The 23,182-nt window shown below is 41.6% G+C and overlaps 3 protein-coding genes across 3 annotated transcripts; 1 reads left to right on the top strand and 2 right to left on the bottom strand.

The window, feature by feature from the left end:
- LOC115101418 (MICOS complex subunit MIC26-like) lies at window positions 1–7,401 on the top strand. The gene is made up of 5 exons (XM_029620895.2): window positions 1–62; window positions 1,245–1,346; window positions 1,462–1,581; window positions 6,806–6,895; window positions 7,069–7,401. Exons 1-4 carry the CDS (start codon window positions 54–56, stop codon window positions 6,815–6,817), a joined length of 243 nt encoding a protein of 80 aa, XP_029476755.1. The 5' UTR covers window positions 1–53; the 3' UTR covers window positions 6,818–6,895; window positions 7,069–7,401.
- Window positions 7,402–8,351: 950 nt separating this feature from the next.
- Window positions 8,352–10,519, bottom strand: LOC115101417 (diamine acetyltransferase 1-like). The gene is made up of 6 exons (XM_029620894.2): window positions 10,273–10,519; window positions 10,023–10,074; window positions 9,832–9,915; window positions 9,113–9,214; window positions 8,795–8,835; window positions 8,352–8,636 (listed from the first exon to the last, which is right to left on the bottom strand). Exons 1-6 carry the CDS (start codon window positions 10,336–10,338, stop codon window positions 8,463–8,465), a joined length of 519 nt encoding a protein of 172 aa, XP_029476754.1. The 5' UTR covers window positions 10,339–10,519; the 3' UTR covers window positions 8,352–8,462.
- A 3,181-nt stretch (window positions 10,520–13,700) lies between these two features.
- On the bottom strand, window positions 13,701–21,396 carry LOC115101416 (peroxiredoxin-4-like). Its single transcript, XM_029620893.2, has 7 exons — window positions 21,097–21,396; window positions 16,811–16,928; window positions 14,664–14,780; window positions 14,444–14,566; window positions 14,085–14,215; window positions 13,925–13,959; window positions 13,701–13,811 (listed from the first exon to the last, which is right to left on the bottom strand). Exons 1-7 carry the CDS (start codon window positions 21,308–21,310, stop codon window positions 13,761–13,763), a joined length of 789 nt encoding a protein of 262 aa, XP_029476753.1. The 5' UTR covers window positions 21,311–21,396; the 3' UTR covers window positions 13,701–13,760.
- Window positions 21,397–23,182: the final 1,786 nt, after the last annotated feature.

Here is a 23,182-nt window from a genome sequence, read left to right as displayed (position 1 = left end):
GGTCCCCTCTCATACGCCGTAGGTACTTGAAGTTTGGCACCGCAAAAAGGATCATGTACAAGGTGAGAATATAAACTTTATTTACTACGTAACAACTAAATCACTTGCATTAATGTATGTCGTCTTCAGTCCACATAGATTTATTGTCGTGTTTTTACATTTTATTCTTTGAATTTAATAGCGATCTGTTTCATAAAAAAATATTTAGTGGACTCGAACTCCCGGTGACGCACCAGAGGCTTTTAAGGACAGCGAGCCAGACACCAGACTGTCAAGGGCATTGCTTTGCAAGAAATGCATAATGTAGTTTAAACCAACTGAACAACGTTAACTCCTTATGGCGCTGTAATGTAGCCAATATGTCACCAGTAATCCATAGCCAGCTAATTTAAAAAGTGAGTAAACTCGCCTAGTTAGTTTTTCACACGTGTTATTTAACCAGTGAGTTTACCATTTTGTCATCTTGTTGCTACAGTGTGGAAATGCTTTAGGCTATGATGTGACTGCAAGAAATTCATGAACTGGACAGACACTTGATAACCGGTAAATGTGTGTAGCTATCAAGTCCCCACTTAATGGGATTAACAATACACTTATTTGACACTAGATGGCAACATAGTTTTTTTGTAAATCTTAAGGGCCTCAATTCTCAATTTTATTACAACTTCTAGCGTCTACTTCTAGGGTGTTTGCGGGTCTGAATGGACTGTTGGGCCTGTGAAACGTCAACATTGGGATGGCTCCATTGAGCCCTCCAATAGTATGTCTCAGCTACTAAATGTAACATTTTAGCCAAATATTTGGAAAGTATTTATTCAGTATTCAATTGTTTTTAATACTTAATATTAATGAAGGCAATATTCACATTATCAAAAATGTGTGTCTGTGTGTTCATGTGTTTGACCTTTGCAAACAAGCACGAGTCAAGTCTATAATCCACTGAACAGTATGTCAAGCTAAATTCATGTAAATGATTGACTCAGTCAAAAAACGGAAAAAAAAACCTGAAGAGCTTCCAATACATATATATATATATATATATTTTGGGGTGAAATTTAGTGTGTTGTGTAAATGTTTCTTTGTTCCAAAATGTGACGTGTGTTTGCTTATGCTGCTATGCTGTAGAGTGAATATGCTCTCAACTGCAAAACGTGAATAACAGCCTTGAGACCTATCATTTCTCTGTGTGACTGAGAGAGTGTAGACCAAACTGTTGATGTCCCAGTTGTTCTGTGTCACCTCAGGTAGCAGGGGTGGCTGCTGAGCCTGTAACTCTCAGCCTGATGTCAGGTACTATGTTTGCTGCCGCCGAGGACAAGCCCAATGTCACCTTAAATACAAATGAGGTACCGCATTGTGCACAGAATCACACTTTCTGAAATCTGTCAGCATACTTCCTGTCTGAGGCAAGCCAACATTGGCATGAGGTAACTGACCCATGTAAAATGTTGTTTGTTACAGCTCTCCCTCTACACTACACTGCAGCAGAAGTTCCGCTATGTGGAGCCAGATATAGGGCACTTGGAGCCAGGTGTTACCACTCTAAGGAAACTGGCAGAGCCATATGTTACTTGGTGTCAGGTACATTGATAACCCTACTCACCAGTGAGCTACTGGGTGACAGTTATTATTTCCTTTGTTAGGAACAGTCTCCTCTCAGAAAATAAAGACAGAAGATTCATAATGTCTGATAGCCTCACTGCATGGACCCAAAATAACTTCACATGGGCACTGGAATGTTTTTGCTTTACATTATCATCCCAGCTGCTTTTACATATTTTACAATGCACCCTTTTTCCTGTGACCTCCAAAGATTTACTATGATTAGTTGTGACCGGTAAATATTAACTGCAGTTGGTCTCACTATTGTCATTCATCTAAATTTCTCTTTGCGTATTGAGTATCCACAGTAATTATTTTCCCAGAGACCCATTAATATTTACTGGTATTCCTATGTGTCTACACCAGGGTTTCTTAAACTATGGGTCGAGACCCAATGTGGGCCCGAGGCATATGAAATGTGGGTCGTGAGTTATACATCTATAATAACACACTTTTAGTTATACATCTATAATAACACACTATTTGTTCTTAATTTGGGTCGTTAGAGGAAGATTTGGGGTCATGGGAGCACAGTACATTTCTAATTTGGGTCTCGAGCTGAAAAAGTTTAAGAACCCCTGGTCTAGAAATACTGTACATTGTGTTTCACCATGGTCAGTTTATTTTTTTTATTTAACCTTTATTTAACCAGGTAGGCTAGTTGAGAGCAAGTTCTCATTTGCAACTGCGACCTGGCCAAGATAAAGCAAAGCAGTTTGACACATACAATAACACAGGTACACATGGAATAAAAAAACATACAATCAATAATACAGTAGAAAAATCTATATACAGCATGTGCAAATGAGGTAGGATAAGGGAGGTAAGGCAATAAATAGCGAAGTAATTACAATATAGCAATTAAACACTGGAATGGTAGAATGTGCAGAATATGAATGTGCAAGTAGAGATACTGGGGTGCAAAGGAGCAAGATAAATACATACAGTATGGGGATAAGGTAGATTGGATGGGCTATTTACAGATGGGCTATGTACAGGTGCAGTGATCTGTGAGCTGCTCTGACAGCTGGTGCTTAATGCTAGTGAGGGAGGTAAGAGTCTCCAGCTTTAGTGATTTTTGCAGTTTGTTCAAGTCATTGGCAGCAGACAACTGGAAGGAAAGGCGGCCAAAGGAAGAATTGGCTTTGGGGGTGACCAGTGAGATATACCTGCTGGAGCGCATGCTACGGGTGGGTGCTGCTATGGTGACCAGTGAGCTGAGATAAGGCGGGGCTTGACCTAGCAGAGACTTGTAGATGACCTGGAGCCAGTGAGTTTGGCGTCGAGTATGAAGCGAGGAACAGCCAACAAGAGCATACAGGTCGCAGTGGTGCGTAATATATGGGGCTTTGGTGATAAAATGGATGACACTGTGATAGACTGCATCCAATTTGTTGAGAAGAGTGTTGGAGGCTATTTTGTAAATGACATCGCCAAAGTCGAGGATCGGTAGGATGGTCAGTTTTACAAGGGTATATTTGGCAGCCTGAGTGAAGGATGCTTTGTTGCGAAATAGGAAGCTGATTCTAGATTTAATTTTGGATTGGAGATGTTTAATGTGAGTCTGGAAGGAGAGTTTACAGTCTAACCAGACACAGGTATTTGTAGTTGTCCACATATTCCAAGTCAGAACTGTTCAGAGTAGCGATGCTGGACGGGCGGGCAGGTCAGCGATCGGTTGAAGAGCATGCATTTAGTTTTACTTGCATTTAAGAGCAGTTGGAGGCCACGGAAGGAGAGTTGTATGGCATTGAAGCTCGTCTGGAGGTTAGTTAACACAGTGTCCAAAGAAGGGCCTGAGGTACAGTGGGGCAAAAAAGTATTTAGTCAGCCACCAATTGTGCAAGTTCTCATACTTAAAAATATGAGAGAGGCCTGTAATTTTCATCATAGGTACACTTCAACTATGACAGACAAAATGAGAAAAAAAAATCTAGAAAATCACATTGTAGGATTTTTAATGAATGTATTTGCAAATTATGGTGGAAAATAAGTATTTGGTCAATAACAAAAGTTTATCTCAATACTTTGTTATATACCCTTTGTTGGCAATGACAGAGGTCAAACGTTTTCTGTAAGTCTTCACAAGGTTTTCACACACTGTTGCTGGTATTTTGGCCCATTCCTCCATGCAGATCTCCTCTAGAGCAGTGATGTGTTGGGGCTGTTGCTGGGCAACATGGACTTTCAACTCCCTCCAAAGATTTTCTGTGGAGTTGAGATCTGGAGACTGGCTAGGCCACTCCAGGACCTTGAAATGCTTCTTACGAAGCCACTCCTTCGTTGCCCGGGCAGTGTGTTTGGGATCATTGTCATGCTGAAAGACCCAGCCACGTTTCATCTTCAATGCCCTTGCTGATGGTAGGCTTTGTTACTTTGGTCCCAGCTCTCTGTAGGTCATTCACTAGGTCCCCCTGTGTGGTTCTGGGATTTTTGCTCACTGTTCTTGTGATCATTTTGACCCCACGGGGTGAGATCTTGTGTGGAGCCCCAGATCGAGGGAGATTATCAGTGGTCTTGTATGTCTTCCATTTCCTAATAATTACTCCCACAGTTGATTTCTTCAAACCAAGCTGCTTACCTATTGCAGATTCAGTCTTCCCAGCCTGGTGCAGGTCTACAATTTTGTTTCTGGTGTCCTTTGACAACTCTTTGGTCTTAGCCATAGTGGAGTTTGGAGTGTGACTGTTTGAGGTTGTGGACAGGTGTCTTTTATACGGATAACAAGTTCAAACAGGTGCCATTAATACAGGTAACGAGTGGAGGACAGAGGAGCCTCTTAAAGAAGAAGTTACAGGTCTGTGAGAGCCAGAAATCTTGCTTGTTTGTAGGTGACCAAATACTTATTTTCCACCATAATTTGCAAATAAATTCATGAAAAATCCTACAATGTGATTTTCTGTATGTTTTTCTCTCATTTTGTCTGTCATAGTTGAAGTGTACCTATGATGAAAATTACAGGCCTCTCTCATCTTTTTAAGTGTGAGAACTTGCACAATTGGTGGCTGACTAAATACTTTTTGCCCCACTGTATACAGAATGGTGTCGTCTGCGTAGAGGTGGATCAAATAATCACCAGCAGCGAGAGCGACATCATTGATGTATACAGAGAAGAGAGTTGGCCCGAGAATTGAACCCTGTGGCACCCCCATAGAGACTGCCAGAGGTCCGGACAACAGGCCCTCCGATTTGACACAGTGAACTCTATCAGAGAAGTAGTTGGTGAACCAGTCGAGGCAATCATTTGAGAAACCAAGGCTGTTGAGTCTGCCAATAAGAATGTTGTGATTGACAGAGTCGAAAGCCTTAGCCAGGTCGATGAATACGGCTGCACAGTAATGTCTCTTATCAGTTGCGGTTATGATATCGTTTAGTACCTTGAGCGTGGCTGAGGTGCACCCATGACCAGCTCTGAAAGTGTTTCCTAGCCTTAGTGCAGTGGGCAGCTGGGAGGAGGTGCTCTTATTCTCCATGGAGTTTGTGCTACAGGATGCAAATTTCTGCTAGCCTTAGCTTTCCTAACTGCCTGTGTATAATTGTTCCTAACTTCCCTGAAAAGTTGCATATCACGACGGCAGTAAATCTGTACTGCGCATTTCACATGGATCAGTAGACCTTTACTGTGAATTCATGCTGCAATCGATAATCATTGCACGTGTTGGAATGATTTTGTCTGTCTGCTGTGAAGTGTTAGTTGTGATTGTGCTGCTCTGCTTCTGCCCATGTGATCACACCAACGATCTGCTACCCTTTTAGCAAACAAGCCATTCGACAGTGGAAAAGGTTCAGGTACTCCCCATAGCCACGAACACATACACTTGTGTACACACACACACACACACAATCATCATAAACTCAAAGAGGGGGATAAAGATTAAGCTGATTAGTTAATTCTAAGAGACTGGTAAAGTACTCTATAAAGAATGTATAAATTCACAGGTACTGCTGACACATGCCAGACCTTACAATGCCTGGATAGATCCTTTTTTGTATCAGCTAACCACATCATATGTTTTAGCAATCTGTGAGTCGATGACACACTCAACCATTGGTTGATGCATGCAACGTCTGCGTAGGGGAACTCAACATCTGTGTTTGTCACTGTGTTCACTGTTTCTTAGTTGCCCTCCTGACCTCTTCCCCATTGACTCTTTCAGTCCAGAGATAAGCAGCTCATTAACATACAGCACATGTTTGTCAGTACAGCGACTTGGCTGGAACTTTATTGGTAGTTGTTCTTGTACAGTGCAGAATGTCTTTACAATGAGTCAAGGGTACACAAAGTGCTGTTGTTTGATGTTCAACACAAGCACTCTACTGGATAACAGAATGGCCAGTGCTTAAGGCCCACAGACCTGGATGAGGTTTCTGGGGACATGGCAGTCCTACCACTAGTTATACTACCAGTACAAACAACGTAAAGAATCACAGGTGCACAGTGTGCTCAGTAACCTTAAATTGAAGACTATTCGGCAAGAGCATATTTACTATGAAATATCGTATTATCATGTTATCATATTATTAAATGTGAACTTATTCTTTAACAATTAAAAATAAGCATTTATCCATTCTTGAATGGCTCTCAAGGTGCAGACATTGGGTGATATTACCGGATGTATGTTACATGTTCACTGTACTGTCCTCTCCTGTAGGGTTCAGGGTACCATTGTAAAAGTGAAGCCCAAGGTTGAAAGTGCCATCCAATTAGGAAGTGGTAAGAAAACACACGCCCCGTGATACACACAAAGTGCACACATTACTCATTACTGTGATCCTGTGTGGCTCAGTTGTTAAAGCATGGTGCTTGTAATGCGTGGGTTCAATTCCCACTGGGGCCACTCAGTGGGACACCTGACTGTTTAATAGTTACTTTGGATTGGGTTGCGGTCATTGGATTTGCTGGTATCATTGGACTCTTTCTTGCAAGAGGTATTAGTTTTGAGTTTGGATGACGAGTAGCCTGTTTTTTATCTCCATTGTGTGTTTGGGTTTATCCACTTTGTCTCTGTGTTTAAGCAAACACTCTGTATCAGTGAGTCTCTGAGCTAGAGTCTGGTCTAGCGGTAGAGCTGTTGCCTCCAGACCATATCAAATATCAGGCCTACTACTGCTTCCTGTTGCCCTATCCAGTTTTCCCTTTCTTGCTTCTAATCTATCTTCTTGAATAAAAATAGTCTGTGGTCCCCACTCTTGTGTCTCCTAGGCTCCAGGGTGAAGAAGCTCATCTACCCTACAGGGCTGATGGCTGCGGGACACTATGTACTACCCCCGAGCGGCCGCATCAATCGCCAAGGTGAGTGAGCGTGTCAATATATCGTATGTCGTGTGTTGTTTTTATTTGTACTTGCACGTGTGGGAGAAAATGAATATTGTTCCATGCCAAGACATGTTGTAGGGTAATCTTGTGATATTCAGTTCTCCATGTACAGTATACTGTTGTGTTTAAGCTATTTTTCCTTCCCACAGAACACTCGTTGTACAATTTCGCCCTGCAGGGCTACGCTAACAGAGACATTTTTCAAGTCCGCCACCACACCAGTAGAGGGGAAGGTGAGCTCATCCTGTCAGGTCCAAAACTAATACAGATTATTTGTGGGCTCCCAAATGGTGTAGCAGTCACAGCATCGCAGTGCTAGAGGCATCACTACAGACCCTGGTTCAATACCGGCCGCGATCGGGAGTCCCACAATTGGCCCAGCGTCATCCGGGTTAGAGGATTTGGCCGGGGTAGGCCGTCATTGTTAAGAAGGTTTCAAGTGGACTTGCCTAGTTAAATAAAAGGTTACAAAAATGTGTAAAGGGTTGTCAAGTCTGAATTTTCACATGCTGCCATGGTTACTTTCACAGCCAATGAAAAACAAAAAGAGGAAAACAGCCCAGCTGCAGTCTCCTAAACCTGAACATTTCTGCACAATACCAGTCTTCCAGCACCTTTCAGTGACCTGGTGGTCAATTAGCCTCTTAATCAGCCTGCAGATGTATAGAACACCCCAATCACTTGTCAATTCATGATAAAACACAGTGTACTTTACATAGGTGCTTATGCTAACAAATTATTGCAGCTAAAGGCTTAATGACTTATTTTTTCAGATAAGGTGTGATAGGATCGACAACAAAACAAGATTAGCAGTATTCCCAGGTATAACAGGTCCAGCTGCCTGTATGCTACTGTACATATTGTTAGGCTCACTCCCAAATCTGCAAAATCCCAGTGTTTCTCTGGCATTTACCCAGGACCAGTCACTTAGGTTATAAAATGTATGTATAATGTTCAATTTTGTGATTTAAATGTACTGTATCTATGTTGACCTGAAAATGTTTTGTATCTATTGACGACATTGCTTTTTTACAGTAAACTAAAGGCCACAAAAAATACTATAATGGCACTCTAGGCATGTGAGGACAAATTAGTGAAACAAAATAAACTTGTTTGACAAGACATTTAAGAGTTCTGTCCTTCCATAAACAAGCCCCTACTTCTGAGCCAGACGTTATCATTGGTAGAAAAACGTTATAAGGAGTTTCGAAAGCAACATGCCGATTCCTCTATGTGCTAGTACACAATCACATGACTAGCTGATGTCAGTATAGTTCTGGGGTGGTGTTAAATGTTTAAGACATCAGTTGACTAGGTATCCCCATTTCCTTGATGAAGGTAGGTCCCTCACAACCAATCAGATGCAAGTAAATTAAACTTGCTGACTTTAGTTATGTTTTTAAAAAATATATATAACCAGTCCTGCATGAAGAACTTTAAAAAATAAGTTTGTATTTAATGATACACATTTTTAAAAAATAATTAAAAACATTGCCAATGGAGTCAAAGGGAGAAGGCTGCCATCAGTAATCATTTGATGAATTTAGCGCGTCGTGGTAGAAATCTTAACCAGGTCATCCTTCTCAATCGCATAGAGTCGCCAGCCCTCCTCATCAGACAGGTCTGAGGCTCCACGGCGCTTGTAGAACTCTATGGACGGCTTGTTCCACTCTGCTACGATGAAGTGCATGCTACTGCAGCGAGTCTTAACTGCCGTCTGTTGAAGGGAGGACAATAAAGTTAGACTGGACAGGGTCATCAAATAGCTTGAGATTGTTCCATAGGCTGGACTTACGATGTATAGGCTCAACTTTTTCATGTTTTGGAAAAGAAAAATGTCCTTCCGGTGAATTGATTGCAAAAAAGTAGACTTACCCCACTCAGAAGCTTCAGGATATCTGACCCAATACCATAACCTGAGAAAAAACAGGATCAAAGGTTAGATTGATTTAAGCTCTGGATCCATGGACCCTGATTCACTTGCCTTCAATGTAAATAACACATCATATCTACGGTATTATTGATTATGTTTTGTTCATTACATGTGTAACTCTGTGTTGTTGTATGTGTCGAACTGCTATGCTTTATCTTGGCCAGGTCGCAGTTGCAAATGAGAAGTTGTTCTCAACTAGCTTACCTGGTGAAATAAATAAAAAATATTTTATGACAAGACTCAGGGTAGACAATACTTACCCCTGAACTCTTTCATCACATAGAAGTCCTCTAGGTAGAGCAGCTTTCCAATCCAGGGGTCATAGGTGAAGTAGTACATGGCAAACCCAATGACAGTGTATCCTAAAACAGTGAAAACATCCACATCAAAACCGGCAAGGACGTGTAAAACTATTATACTACTAGGACTTGATGCTAAACCCCACTGGGCTTATTGTGTATGATAATGGAGATTGGTCTTGGTCAGTCAGGAAAATCTATGGGGCCTAATTATGATATAACAAGGAGGTGTTGGAGAATTTATAAGTTGACATTCCAAACCACATCATGATTAATATCGGAGTCCATGCTTGGTCAGGTTGGTCCTTGAGATAAATCATGCTCTGCGAGGTTGTCTGAGTTGAAACTGGACTTAGAGTTATGCACACCAACACTGCACATTTCAAGTTTTGAATTTAAAAGGGAAACGCCACTCAAACGCATATTGTCTCATCCCAATGATGGCAGGTGTTACTTTGCTTCTTGAACGTCCAATATCTTGAAAACTTGCCTGTTGACATATGCAAAACTTGTTGGGACTATAAACATTGGACTAATGTAAAAAATAAAATACAAAAATTTAGTTGGAGTGGATTTTCCCTTGAATGATTTAACCATTGCACTATTTCCTTACAAACGGTCATTGAAAGATGTGTGTGGTGTGAGCGAGAACGTGGAAACAAAATTACAACATATTTTACCATCTGAACTCTGATGATCCTCAGGGACTTCCGCGACGACGCAATGGTAGAACGGATGATCCCCAAAGCCGTCCTCGAGTAGTTCTAAAGTAAATTATGAGGACATTTATGAAGAGACTTCGGATTTGTTTGGGGAAACATTTCATATGGTCACAATATGCCAAACAAACACGGGCCTAAGAGTAGACTACCTTTCTCTGTCAAGATGACCTGCTCCTCCATTTCTTCAAATTTAGCAAGTTCCTGGAAATATAGGGCATGAAAAAAAAAAATCCTTATAGTTAATAAAATAATTGTTAGTCAAATGTCACAATAACATTGAGAAATATGTCTAGGCTTTTTTTTTAATGAACAAGAAAATCAAACTTTTATAACGGATTTGAGAACGACTAGATACATTTCTACATAAATCCTTGAAACACAGGGAATGGAACCTCCTACCTTTATGAGTCGCAATATGTCTGACACGTCCTTGGGCTCAGCTTTCCGTAATATAAAGTTCGACATTTCCTTCTTTTACTCTTTTTTCCTTTTCTTACAAGTCCTCGGAATGTAAAAAGAAGCAAAACCTGTTTCTTCATCCGCTTCTCAGGAGTTCACCCCCCGCAGTAAGGTTAGGATTCCAGCTCGTGCGGAATTACATTCGCCTAAATCGCAGGCAGCGCAATACCTTTCTAGAGTGCTTTACCCCTTTTTATACGCACTTCGTAAGCATGTCACAATCACATCCGGATGACTAAACGGTCGTCACTAGTTCCCCCAACCACAAAGTATTTTCTCAAATTAATATTCTTAAAATGTGATTTTAAACCTAACCTTGACCCCACTGCGAACTTAGTGCCTAACTCTAACCTTAAATTAAGACAAAAAAGCTCAAATGTTGTTTTCATACATTTTTATGAGAAATTGCATTTAGAATTTGTGACTGTGCTATCTAATGTCAATCAGACTAAACGGGGAAATAGCCTAACAACGTCATAGGGTTTCTGCCGTCCATTGGGTGTGGTGCGTTCAGCAATGCCGCGTTAAACTCAGGAAAGTGCACCTGCGACAGACGAACACCAACGTTAGTGGTTTTCTAACAGCAAGGCTCAGATCAACATGGCAGTGTCAACAAACATTTATAAACAAATGTAACAATCCGTTTTCTTTACAAAATTTCGAAATATACTTTTCTATACCCCCACATCATACGCACTCAAATTGAAAACATGACGCGCGTGCAATTGTTTCAGAGAGGTATCCCTGTAGCTTTTAGAATCACAGCAAAGTTGGTTCCTGTTTCAATCATGTCAAAGAGTATCTATTATATTGACAAGATAGTTGAGTGACCGCTCCAACATTGGAAATACAAGTCCTCAAAAGATGGAAGGCAGGCGAGATCAGATGGGACCATTCTATCAAATGAGGGCAGACATACTGTTAACAACAGGCACAACTAAAGTAGTTTTTCTAAAATTTGCAGGAATGCCACGTACATCCACTCATATCAGTACGTTTGTTAACAGCCTAAACATTGCAAACCTCTATTGGATCAAATAGGCCTAGTGTAATTCGACACCCATTGACCTCCACAGGAAGAAAAAAACTCCACTAGGTCTGCTCATCTTACACGGACAGATTTTGGGGTAAATCCTCTCGCTTCGCCTCTTCCTTTTGGGTTATTTGATTCAGCTATGTATGGGGGGGGGGGGGGGGGCAGGACCGAGTTCGGGAAACCCTGCATTAGCTGACCGTTGTCTGTATGTTGCAGTTGATGAGAAGCATTCGCAGTGACTTGAAGGCAATTTCATCAAATCTGCATGATCTTTGATCACATGGTTTTTGTAAAGTTCATTTTTATTCCCATAATGCAACACACTTTCAAAGGCGGTGACCATCGGACTAGACAAAATTGACCCGCTCAAACGAGCCCATTTTAGGACTTCTGCAGGCTGCTTAATGCTCATCTCTTGATGACAATGCATGCACAGTAGGCCTACAGCTGTCCATGCATTGTAAAGACTCTCTACAATAGGTTTAGGATTAACTCTAATTCAGTCATATTTGCCTAGACTACCTACTTGACTTTGTGGAATGGGTCTATTTAAAAAAATATATAAAGTTATTAAAATCAGTGCACAATGACACACACACACTTTTACTAGTATTGTAAATGGGTCATGTTTTATATAAAAAGGTCATGTGATAAATGCATGAAATGACCATCAAAGTTATGTAACCCATTTCTCTTGTCACATGGTGTACAGTATTTGTGTGACACCCACATTGTAAAAACAGGGTCTCACAATGCCTTGAAGCTGTCCCACATGCATACACATCTGTTTCACAGTACCATCAGAAACACACAGTCCATGTGTTTATGATGTATCACAAGTTTGAGAAGGGATGGTCAATCAAGGGACATAAAAACAAATGTAGTTACGTGGTAGGCACATCTACAGTATTTATTCTACACATTGGTAGGCACATGTAGACTAATTACATGTCACAGTTGTAAGTACCATAACCCTGTGTGCCTACACTGTAATTACACAGTACCCGCCTTTGTAACTTAATTGTAAATACATAGGCTTTAGGCCACTTAAACATGAATCACTGAGGTTAAGGGCCCTTCATCTCTTCTTTATGTCAACAAAATCTCCAATATTCTTAAGAAAAAAACACCTATTCTTGTCAAATAGGCCTGCAGTCTTGGCCAAACCTGTTGGCAGCAATATTGTACTGCCAGTCTAAGTTATGTGAAATCCCAGGATTTATTAGAAGTGTCAGTTAGTTATAAAAGTCTTAAGTAATTTAAACTAGATAAGAGATCATATTTAAAAAAGGTTTATGACTCAGTCCATGGCATTGCTCTGCAAAGCTTCACAGTAGTGACTCAGATGTACTACAATCTCCAGGAAAGCAGATGCTGGCATGATCTATAAACTTGTGACCTTGAACTGCCACGAAACTCTTTACGTTTGGTTTCTCTTTGACTGGTCCTGTATGTGATATTCTGATGGCATTTCATTAATTGAGACATGTGACCATGCAGACCTACTGTACATGTTGTGTAAATGAATTGTGTGTGCACTTTGAGGTACATATTATGGATGTACTGTAGTTTAATTTACATTTAAAACAATTCCAATTATTTCCAGAGTGCATGTCCATCATATTCCAGAGTATTTATTTGTTATAGGACCCCTCCCCAGGAATGCCCAATACTCAAGCGACTAGTTTATAGCCAACTGTTATCTGGTGTCCAGTCCATTGGAGTGGGACATATTTGGCACACTCAACATATTATATAAGAACAGCATTTCCCCTATATTCATTTAGACTCCAAAAATATGACTAAAACTAGATCAAGTATGTATGTAAAGTATGTCATGTAATAATTCTCATCTTTGAGAACTAACAATCACCAAAATAAAAAACAAAGTCAGGGAGAATCTAAAATACCCAAAATGTCATGACTTGGGGCACCATTATAGCATAGGAACACACCATAAACCATGGCAAAATGTGTAGAATTGCAAGAAATTAGTTTTAAAACAGCAACATTGTGTCTGCAGCCAAGAGTGCCTTAAAAAAAAAAAAGAGCAAAAAATGGCCACGCCCACTATACTAACTTTGCCAACCCGGGTGAAAAAAAAAAAATCATAGGAGAAACATTGAATACATGCATTTCACTAATTTCATCAACAGCGCCATCTAATGTCTCCCATTAGGAGAGGGTGACTCAGTTCCAAAAGGCATTATTTGGTTGTTGTAGTTCGTGGCCTGTTTCTCATCTCAAAGGTAACCAGTTTACTCAGAGATCACTAGATGAGATTTAATAATGTCAAATGCCTGTACATTGCTAAAACAAAACAGACACCAGATTATCAAAACCCTGTTTTTATTCTGAGCTTCAACCAAAGTGTTTAGAGAGCAAGGGAGGGTCAGTTCAGCTTGTCAAAGTACTTGAGTTTGCCCGATGGGTCTGGGATTATCTATGGAGTGTAATACACTGAATTAGTACAGTTGTCTCAAGCAATGTCTATGAAAATAATATTTCTCTCATGCACGCACTTATTTGGAAACACACACACAGTATGAAACTCACCGTGTCACTGCCTGGCTTCCATCCTGCTGGGCACACTGCAAAAAGAAAAAGTATTTATTTCACACAAACTGTAAACAAAGACCATCCATAGCAACCACAGGTAGTTAAGTATCTAGCTGTAATATCTGAGAATGTGTTATGTGATGAGACTGAACCATACCTTCACCATGTTTGTCAGTGTACTGGAAGGCCTGGACCAGCCGCAGGGTCTCATCTACAGAGCGCCCTACCGGGAGGTCATTCATGGTAATCTGCCTCAGGACTCCCTTGTCATCGATGATGAACAGGCCCCTGAGGGGGAGAATGACAACAATGATTGCTTCAGTTTCAAACTGCATGAATTTAGACTTCATGAACTTAAAACAGTTAACAGGTATTTTGTTGTACCGTTTTTCACTGAACCGAATTATAAAAGGAGGTTAATGAGGAAAAATGTTCTGGCTATAGCAGTTGTATCAAACCAATACTAGGCATCATCTTTTGTAGTAGTTTCTACTTCATGTGTGAGTGTAACTGCACCGGAGTGTGTGTCCTGCATCCTCTAGGAAGACTCCATAGTCCTTGGAAATCTGGTGTGTGAGGTCAGACAGCAGAGGGACTTTCATTGGCCCAAGTCCACCCTGCTTCCTAGGTGTGTTGATCCTGTTAACATAAAACCAGAGGGTCAAGGGAAAAAAGATGAAGTGCTCTGAAAAAGTCCAAGCACCTCTGAAGAGGGGTGTGATGCTTATAATCTTACCATGCCAGATGGGTGAATTGTGAGTCAACAGAGCAGGCAACAACCTCAGCATTGATGGCATGGAACTCGTGCACACGATCACTGAATGCAATAATCTCAGTCGGGCAGACAAATGTGCTGCAGGTACACAGTGTGAGGGTCATCAGAATAATACATAGCCAACAGCATTATTACTTTAGACATAGCATACTGCATTTTCATTCAGTCAATGATTCTATAATATAGAAAATGTCATGTAAGAACTCAGAAAAGTGTATAAACAGTTACTACAGTGTATATTTTATGATAAAATACTAAAACAAATAGGCTAGACTCACAATTAAAAGCTGGGGTGTATTCATTACCCAATTCTGTTGCAAAAGTTTCTATTGGACAACTACAGGAAGGTTCCTCCCTGTTTCGTTTGCTCCGTTTGGTTCTTAAACTAGTAAACGGTTTCCATTGCAAGAGGTAATTAATACACCACAGATTATTTAGATTTCTATTTGATCTTTTAGAGCAGTGGTCGGTCACCAACCTTTTCTCAGTCAGGATAACTTCTGCAGTCAAAAACAAAGCAGAGACCTACCGCTCAGATTGTTGCTTATTTTTTAATCATGACTTAACTGTTTTTATTAGGTTCATGTAAAAAAAATTTTTTTAAATGTAGGAATAAGGTTTGGGCAGTAGGCCTAAACATGAACACAGCATATTACCTTTATGCCTGGCCTGCCAATATTGTTATTCTCAGACAGTATTAGATTTCAAAATACGAGCTTTGATAACAAAATAGATTAGTTAGTGTAGCACTTGCGGTGTACTGCGGAACATAAATTTAAATAATTTGCTTTTTCATTTTACTGGGCAGATGGTAAATGCATCTGATTGTGCTTTCAAGACAACAGGGAACTCGGGAGAAAATTTTAAAAAACAAGTCAAATCATGACGAGTTGGATAACCTTTCAAAACATTTTTTTGTAGTCGGATCTCGCTTTTGTTCCTATGACTAGAAAAATTGAAATATTCCGCAATTGTAAAATAGACAAGCTGCTAATAATAATTTTTAAAACGCAGAGCTATCGATACACTTGGCTACTCATTCATTGCAGTTGCAACAAGAGTGGAAGTAGAGAGAAACACGTTTTATATTTTTATTCAACACAATTACAAGTGTCGACACTGCTGAACAAATACATAAACATGGCCTCCCAAAGTGGCACAGTGGTCTAAGGCACTGCATCACAGTGCTTGAGGTGTCACTACAGATCTGGGTTAGATTCCGGGCTGTGGCGCAACCAGCGACGACCGGGAGACCTGTGAAGCGGCGCACAATTGGCCCAGCCTCGTCAGGGTTAGGGGAGAGTTTGGCCTGCTGGGATGTCCTTGTCCCATCGCGCTCTAGCAACTCCTTGTGGCAGTACCGGCCCATCCACGCTGACTGCGGTAGCCAGCTGTACGGTATTTCCTCCGGCACATTGGTGCCGCGCGGCTCGGCGGGGTCGTGTTTCGGAGGACGCATGGCTCTTGACCTTTGCCTCTCCCGAGTCCATACAGACTGGGACAAGACTAACTACCAATTGAATATCACAAAATTGGGGAGAAAAGGGGGTAAAAGTAATTTTAAAAAATGTAAACATGAACTTATTCAAAAACAGCAGCTCTTTGCTTTATTGTTTGACAGTCTCTGAGGTCATGGTTTTAAAAATTATTACATCTTACGTAGGCTAGTCTCAAACTTTGCCATGGCCGGGGGGCATGGAAGATCTGTAGGCACAGTGATTTGAACTATCCGATTGGCTACATTGAGTGGCCAAAGATCTCCCGGTCCGCCGGGTAGGCAGAGTTAGTCATTTCAGACAGAAAAAAAAAAATAGTTAAAAATGGGAACACTTTTGCTTATCCAGTACGCAGGGCTTCTGAATCAAGTGCACCTACCACCAACAGCGCAACAAACAATAATTTTAAAAAAAGTGCCAGCCTTTATCGTTGACTTTTCTTACAGAAAAGTTTGGTGATCGACTAGGGATGCCTGGAATGTCGACCACTGTTATAGAGTAACAAAGTCACTAAACAGAAAGTTACTAGCCTATGAACACATTTTCTGACAGTTGCAACCAACAGTACAGAGATTTGTTTTAGGATGAAGGTCAATAAAAGATAGTACTCACAAGTCCAGGGGGTAGAAGAAGAAGACTAGGTATTTCCCTTTGTAGTCAGACAGCTTGAGCTCCTTAAACTCTCCATCGATCACAGCTGACCCCTCAAAATAAGGTGCCGGCTTTGAAACTGCAAAAATAAGAAAGAAATATATAATTTGATAATGGTTCAAAGCACGAGCAAGCAAGATATTTGCTGATCACCTTTTAGGGACAAACAAATCAAATGTCTTCAGATTCAAAATGAAAAAGTAACAGGAAGGGTACAAATCCTGCTGTGCACATGATTACTGCATTTATACTGAACAAAATATAAAACTCAACATGCAACAATTAACCATTTTACTGAGTTACAGTTCATATAAGGAAATCAGTCAATTGAAATCAATTCTTTAGGTCCTAATCTACGAATTCCACATGACTGGGCAGGGGTGCAGCCATGGGTGGGCCGGGAGGGCATAGGCGACCCACTTTGGAGCCAGGCCCAGCCAATCAGAATGAGTTTTTCCTCAGACAGAAATAGTCCTCAGTTTCATCAGCTGTCCAAGTGGCTGGTCTCAGATGATCCTGCAGGTGAAGAAGCCAGATGTGGAGGTCCTGGGCTGTTGTGGTTACATGTGGACTGCAGTTGTGAGGCCAGTTAGACAAACTGCCAATTTCTCTTAAACAAAATGTTGGAGGTGGCTCATGGAGAGAAATTAACATTAAAATGATCTGGCAACAGCTCTGGTGGGAATTCCTGCAGTCAGGATGCACATTGCACACTCCCTCAAAACTTGAGACATCTGTGGTATTGTGTTGTGCGAAAACTGCACATTTTAGAGCTGCCTTTTATTGTCCAAAGCACAAGGTGCAAATGCGTAATGATAATGTGGTTTAATCAGCTTTTTGATATGCCACACCTGTCAGGTGGATGCATTATCTTGGCAAAGGAGAAATACGAACAGGGATGTGCATATATAAATTTCTGGGATCTTCTTTCAGCTCATGAAACATGGGACCAACACTTTACATGTTGTATTTCTATTTTTGTCCAGTATATTATGCGTGGCGGACAACTAATAGTATTTGCACACTGCTCATCAACAATGAACAAATACTATATTAGTTGTCCGCCACGCATAATATACTGAACAAAAATAGAAATACAACATGTAAAGTGTTCTCCTTTGCCAAGATAATGCATCCACCTGACAGGTGTGGCATATCAAAAAGCTGATTAAACCACATTATCATTACGCATTTGCACCTTGTGCTTTGGACAATAAAAGGCAGCTCTAAAATGTGCAGTTTTCGCATGGGGATTCCATGGGGAGCATCACATCATTGGGTGCATATTAGCCAGAATAGATGTCGACCCCACTCTTGATTATAGCTGCACTGGGGTCAGACAGGATTCCTGTTTAGATTAAGAACACGCAGAGCCAGCGCGAGATATGGCTTGGAAAACAAACCTCAATACAGGGTTAAGAACTGCGTTGTACTCCATTATCCCAACTGTTACACCTCGAAGATTAAACAACTGCTAGTTTTTTTTCGTCCTGATGCTAGGTAGCAGTAGCCACAGCTGCCATTTTTTTTTTTTTAAACCTTTATTTTACTAGTCAAGTCAGTTAAGAACAAATTCTTATTTTGAATGACGGCCTAGGAACAGTGGGTTAACAGCCTGTTCAGGGGCAGAACGACAGATTTTGTACCTTGTCAGCTCGGGGATTTGAACTTGCAACCTTTCGGTTACTAGTCCAATGCTCTAACCACTAGGCTACCCTGCCGCCCCATTATGGAAAGGCATATGTTGAATAACAAAGGAGCCGATTGGCTGACACTACTGGTCTGAGGGAGCAGGCGCGTCGCACCAAACGAGAAGTATTTTGGTGTACGAGATTTGACGTTACAAGAGTTACAGGCTGTGTCGAGTGGTGGTGTCTCGTCCTTTCAGTCTGTTGGCCTGAGGTAGGACTAGATAGGTTTAGAGTGGAGTAGGGTGGTGGGTTTTTAATGAGTGTAGGGTTAGATGATTGGGCATTAGTTGATTTATTTTCCTTTTTTCAAGCAAAGTATAAGGGTTATACACTAGTCTAGTTGGTGGTGGTAATGCAACATTTATTGGATACCAACCGCTGTTAAACTTCGAAGAACGCTGACACTGCCATTCCAAAATGGCTGGTGTGGCTTATGCTACCTAGCATGAGCTCGAAAAGGGCAGTTATTTCGTGTAACAGTTGGGATAATGGTCCAATTCAGAGTATAACACATTTCTTATTTCTTCTGATTTGGAGTCACACTCAAAATTAAAGTGGAAAACCACACTATAGGCTGATCCAACTTTGATGGAATGTCCTTAAAACAAGTCAAAATAAGGCTCAGTAGTGTGTGTGGCCTCCACGTGCCTGTATAAACTCCCTACAACGCCTGGGCATGCTCCTGATGAGGTGGCGGATGGTCTCCTGAGGGATCTCCTCCCAGACCTGGACTAAAGCATCCGCCAACTCCTGGACAGTCTGTGGTGCAACATGGCGATGGTGGATGGAGCGAGACATGATCCCAGATGTGCTCAATTGGATTCAGGTCTGGGGAACGGGCAGGCCAGTCCATAGCATCAATGCCTTCCTCTTGCAGGAACTGCTGACACACTCCAGCCACATGAGGTCTAGCATTGTCTTGCATTAGGAGGAACCCAGGGCCAACCGCACTAGCATATGGTCTCACAAGGGGTCTGAGGATCTCATCTCGGTACCTAATGGCAGTCAGGCTACCTCTGGCGAGCACATGGAGGGCTGTGCTGCCCCCCAAAGAAATGCCACCCCACGACTGACCCACCGCCAAACCGGTCATGCTGGAGGATGTTGCAGGCAGCAGAACGTTCTACACGGCATCTCCAGACTCTGTCACATGTGCTCAGTGTGAACCTGCTTTCATCTGTGAAGAGCACAGGACGCCAATGGTGAATTTGCCAATCTTGATGTTCTCTGGCAAATGCCAAACGTCCTGCACGGTGTTGGCTGTAAGCACAACCCCCACCTGTGGACGTCGGGCCCTCATTACCACCCTCATGGAGTCTGTTTCTGACCGTATGCACATGTGTGACCTGCTGGAGGTCATTTTGCAGGGCTCTGGCAGTGCTCCTCCTTGCACAAAGGCGGAGGTAGTGGTCCTGCTGCTGGGTTGTTGCCCTCCTACAGCCTCCTCCACGTCTCCTGATGTACTGGCCTGTCTCCTGGTAGCGCCTCCATGCTCTGGACACTACGCTGACAGACACAGCAAACCTTCTTGCCACAGCTCGCATTGATGTTCCATCCTGGATGAGCTGCACTACCTGGATGAGCTGCACTACCTGAGCCACTTGTGTGGGTTGTAGACTCCATCTCATGCTACCACTAGAGTGAAAACACCGCCAGCATTCAAAAGTGACCAAAACATCAGCCAGGAAGCATAGGAACTGAGAAGTGGTCTGTGGTTACCACCTGCAGAACCACTCCTTAATTGTCTTGCTAATTGCCTATCATTTCCACCTGTTGTCTATTCCATTTGCACAACAGCATGTGAAATTTATTGTCAATCAGTGTTGCTTCCTAAGTGGACAGTTTGATTTCACAGAAGTGTAATTGACTTGGAGTTACATTGCGTTGTTTAAGTGTTCATATATATATATTACTGCTCAAAAAATAAAGGGAACACTTAAATATATATAGTGTATTCTGGATGGTTGCATCTCAGAAGTCTGGTATTGGCTTCCTTGTCACCTAGCCATCTTCTGTTTGGAAAACGCAGGAAATGTGAAAGCGAATAGAGGCCACCTACTGAGAATTTACATTTCACCTGCCTCTTAACGAATGCTGATGAAGGCGTGAGCTCGAAGAGGAACCCACATAACTGACTGAGATGCATCCATTGGGATTGTGTGGTACGCAGCAATTGTTATTGCGCGGGTACTCCTGTACTCGACAAAGTAATTGGAGCAACGTTTTGGCTTGACGTGTCCAAATGTACTAACTACTACTTATGAATGTTGATCTACAAGTAAAAGCTGGCATTATTACAATAACGCGCATACAAATGTTATGCTAACGTCAGTGGTGAACTTGGCAAGGGAAAACTGGACAATTTGCAGATAATTGGCACAGTGTCTAGCTAATCAAGTCCGCTAACGTTAGCTAATTAAGTTGCCTGCAGTCAAGCTAAATAGCGCCGTAGCTAAAAACAAAAGTACCATATGCATATAATGTTGAGTAAAATAATTAAAATAATTTTAGAGTCAATGGGATTGTTAAGTACAACTGTACAGGGACAATACCCACTTTTCGCCTTGCTGAGGTGCAGGGAATGGTCAGAGACGGGCACACGGAAAGCCTCTCCGGGGTAGACGTGTCCTCCAGCGTAGTTGTGACATTCTTGGTCCTTTTTCCCATTAGAACCGTCTTGGGCTGCAGTGGAAAAATTGGTGACCAAACAAATTGTGCAAAACACACTTAAAATGTCCTTTAACATCTTCATATGAAGCATGACGTCCATTACACTGTCTTGCTAAAAGCACGTAGCTAGCTAGTTTCTAGGAAAGTGCAGGGGCGCTATTTCACGTGAACACGAAATTGGCCTCGATCGATAGAACCTTTTCGCAAGGTACTTTCCCTTTATCCTGAAAGGAGGTCGTCCTTGTTCAAGTAAACAGAAATGATTATTAGTGTCTGATAATGATCGATTTGGGTATATCAAACTATATGAAAACGATGTGATGAACGCATATATTTCCTATTTTGTTTATTTGATCATTCTTATTTTTGCATTCAAGGGTCCTTACAATATAGTTCATATTGTGTTACTTCATCTTAAACAGGGATGTGAAGGATGTGCAGATTCAAATCGAAGTTTATTGGTCACGTGCACATGGTAGAGTGAACCGCTTGTTTGTTAACTCCTCAGCAATGCAGTAGAATAACACTATCAATCAAAAGTCAAATGCCAAATACAAAGGAAAAAAAGAACAAGTAGTAATAAAAATGTGAAGAAAAAATAGAGAAACTAGGTCCCTGTATAAAAAAAATCATATACCAGTCTATACATCGTTTCTATTTATGACTTTACCATTTTATTTTGTGTGTGCCTGGTAATTCCCGAGGCTTGCACTGATGGTCATGATAAAGATTTGTTTTAAGTCTGTGATGGTAGGAGTAACATTTTTGCAGAAAGTTTACCGGTGCCTTTTGGATGATCCATATATGGTTTCAGAGTGGGTTAAAACGTTGGGTGCTGTGGTATCGGTTAAGGTAACCCTACGTGGCCTTGTGATAATTGTTTGTGTTTCCCGCTGGTCAGTGGGAGCAGGGGTTCCGCGCCACACGAATGGGGACCAGAGATGGGACTTGTTTTGCGCTAAAGAAAAGAGCGCTGTTGAAAATAGTGATTACTGGGGTAACGGTAAATGCGAAAATGGATCAACTGAAGGGGAAGATTCCCGGTGTTTGTGACGCTCATCGTTTGGTGCGACACAGACAGGGTGTAGTGACAGGTGAAACAGAAGTCATTGTTTGTACTTTTGAGTTTTGATGTTGAGTCTTTGACCGACAAAGTGATGTTAGGATATTTCAGTTATCCACTACAAGCTTTTGTGACGAATCCATTATGTTGTTACAGGTGTCAAGCTTATAGGCATGTCCCAGCAGTGTGTAGGAGGGAGGTTACCAGGTGTGCAGAAGGGCATGAGACAAAGGAATGTGTAGTATTGAAGAGAAAAAAGCAGTATGTGTTAATTGTACAGGTGCCCATGGGGCTGGGGATCAGAAATGTCCGGTGCGAGAGACAGGTTGAGGTTAGAGTAGTGCAGAGGGTGCCTGTCAGATGTTGAGGCAGTGAAGAAAGTAGAGGAAGATGGGTCAAGGGGGAGGATTAGTGTGAGAATTGGCTTTGGCTTTTTAGCATTCATAGCTATGGTTATCAACTGTACCACAGGGATGGAACATAAGTCGCAGAAAATAGAGGTTGTGGTGGCAGCTGCATAAAAATATGTTGGTGTAAGAGATTTGACGTCAGAAGAGTTACAGGGTGTGTTGAGTGGTGTCCTGTCTTTCCAGGCTGTTGGCCTGAGGTAGGATTATATATGTTTAAATAGTCAACTAGCCTGGTGTGTTTTTAATGAGTGTAGGGTTATGGTAGGATATTTTAAAACGATATCTTCCCTCAAAGTATAAGGCAGGACTGTCCAACCCTCTTCCTGGAGAGCTAGGTTCATTCCAACCCTAACTTAGCATATCTGATTCAGCTAGTTAAGGTCTTGAGCAGCTAATTAGTAGAATCAGGTGTGTTAAATTAGGGTTGGACTGAAACCCCACAGAACTGTAGATCTCCAGGACGAGGGTTGGGTTGCTTTTTTATATAAAAAAATACCCC

This window comes from Oncorhynchus nerka, linkage group LG19, assembly GCF_034236695.1.
Source record: "Oncorhynchus nerka isolate Pitt River linkage group LG19, Oner_Uvic_2.0, whole genome shotgun sequence".
Taxonomy (NCBI): domain Eukaryota; kingdom Metazoa; phylum Chordata; class Actinopteri; order Salmoniformes; family Salmonidae; genus Oncorhynchus; species Oncorhynchus nerka.
This window is presented reverse-complemented; position numbering and strand designations above follow the sequence as displayed.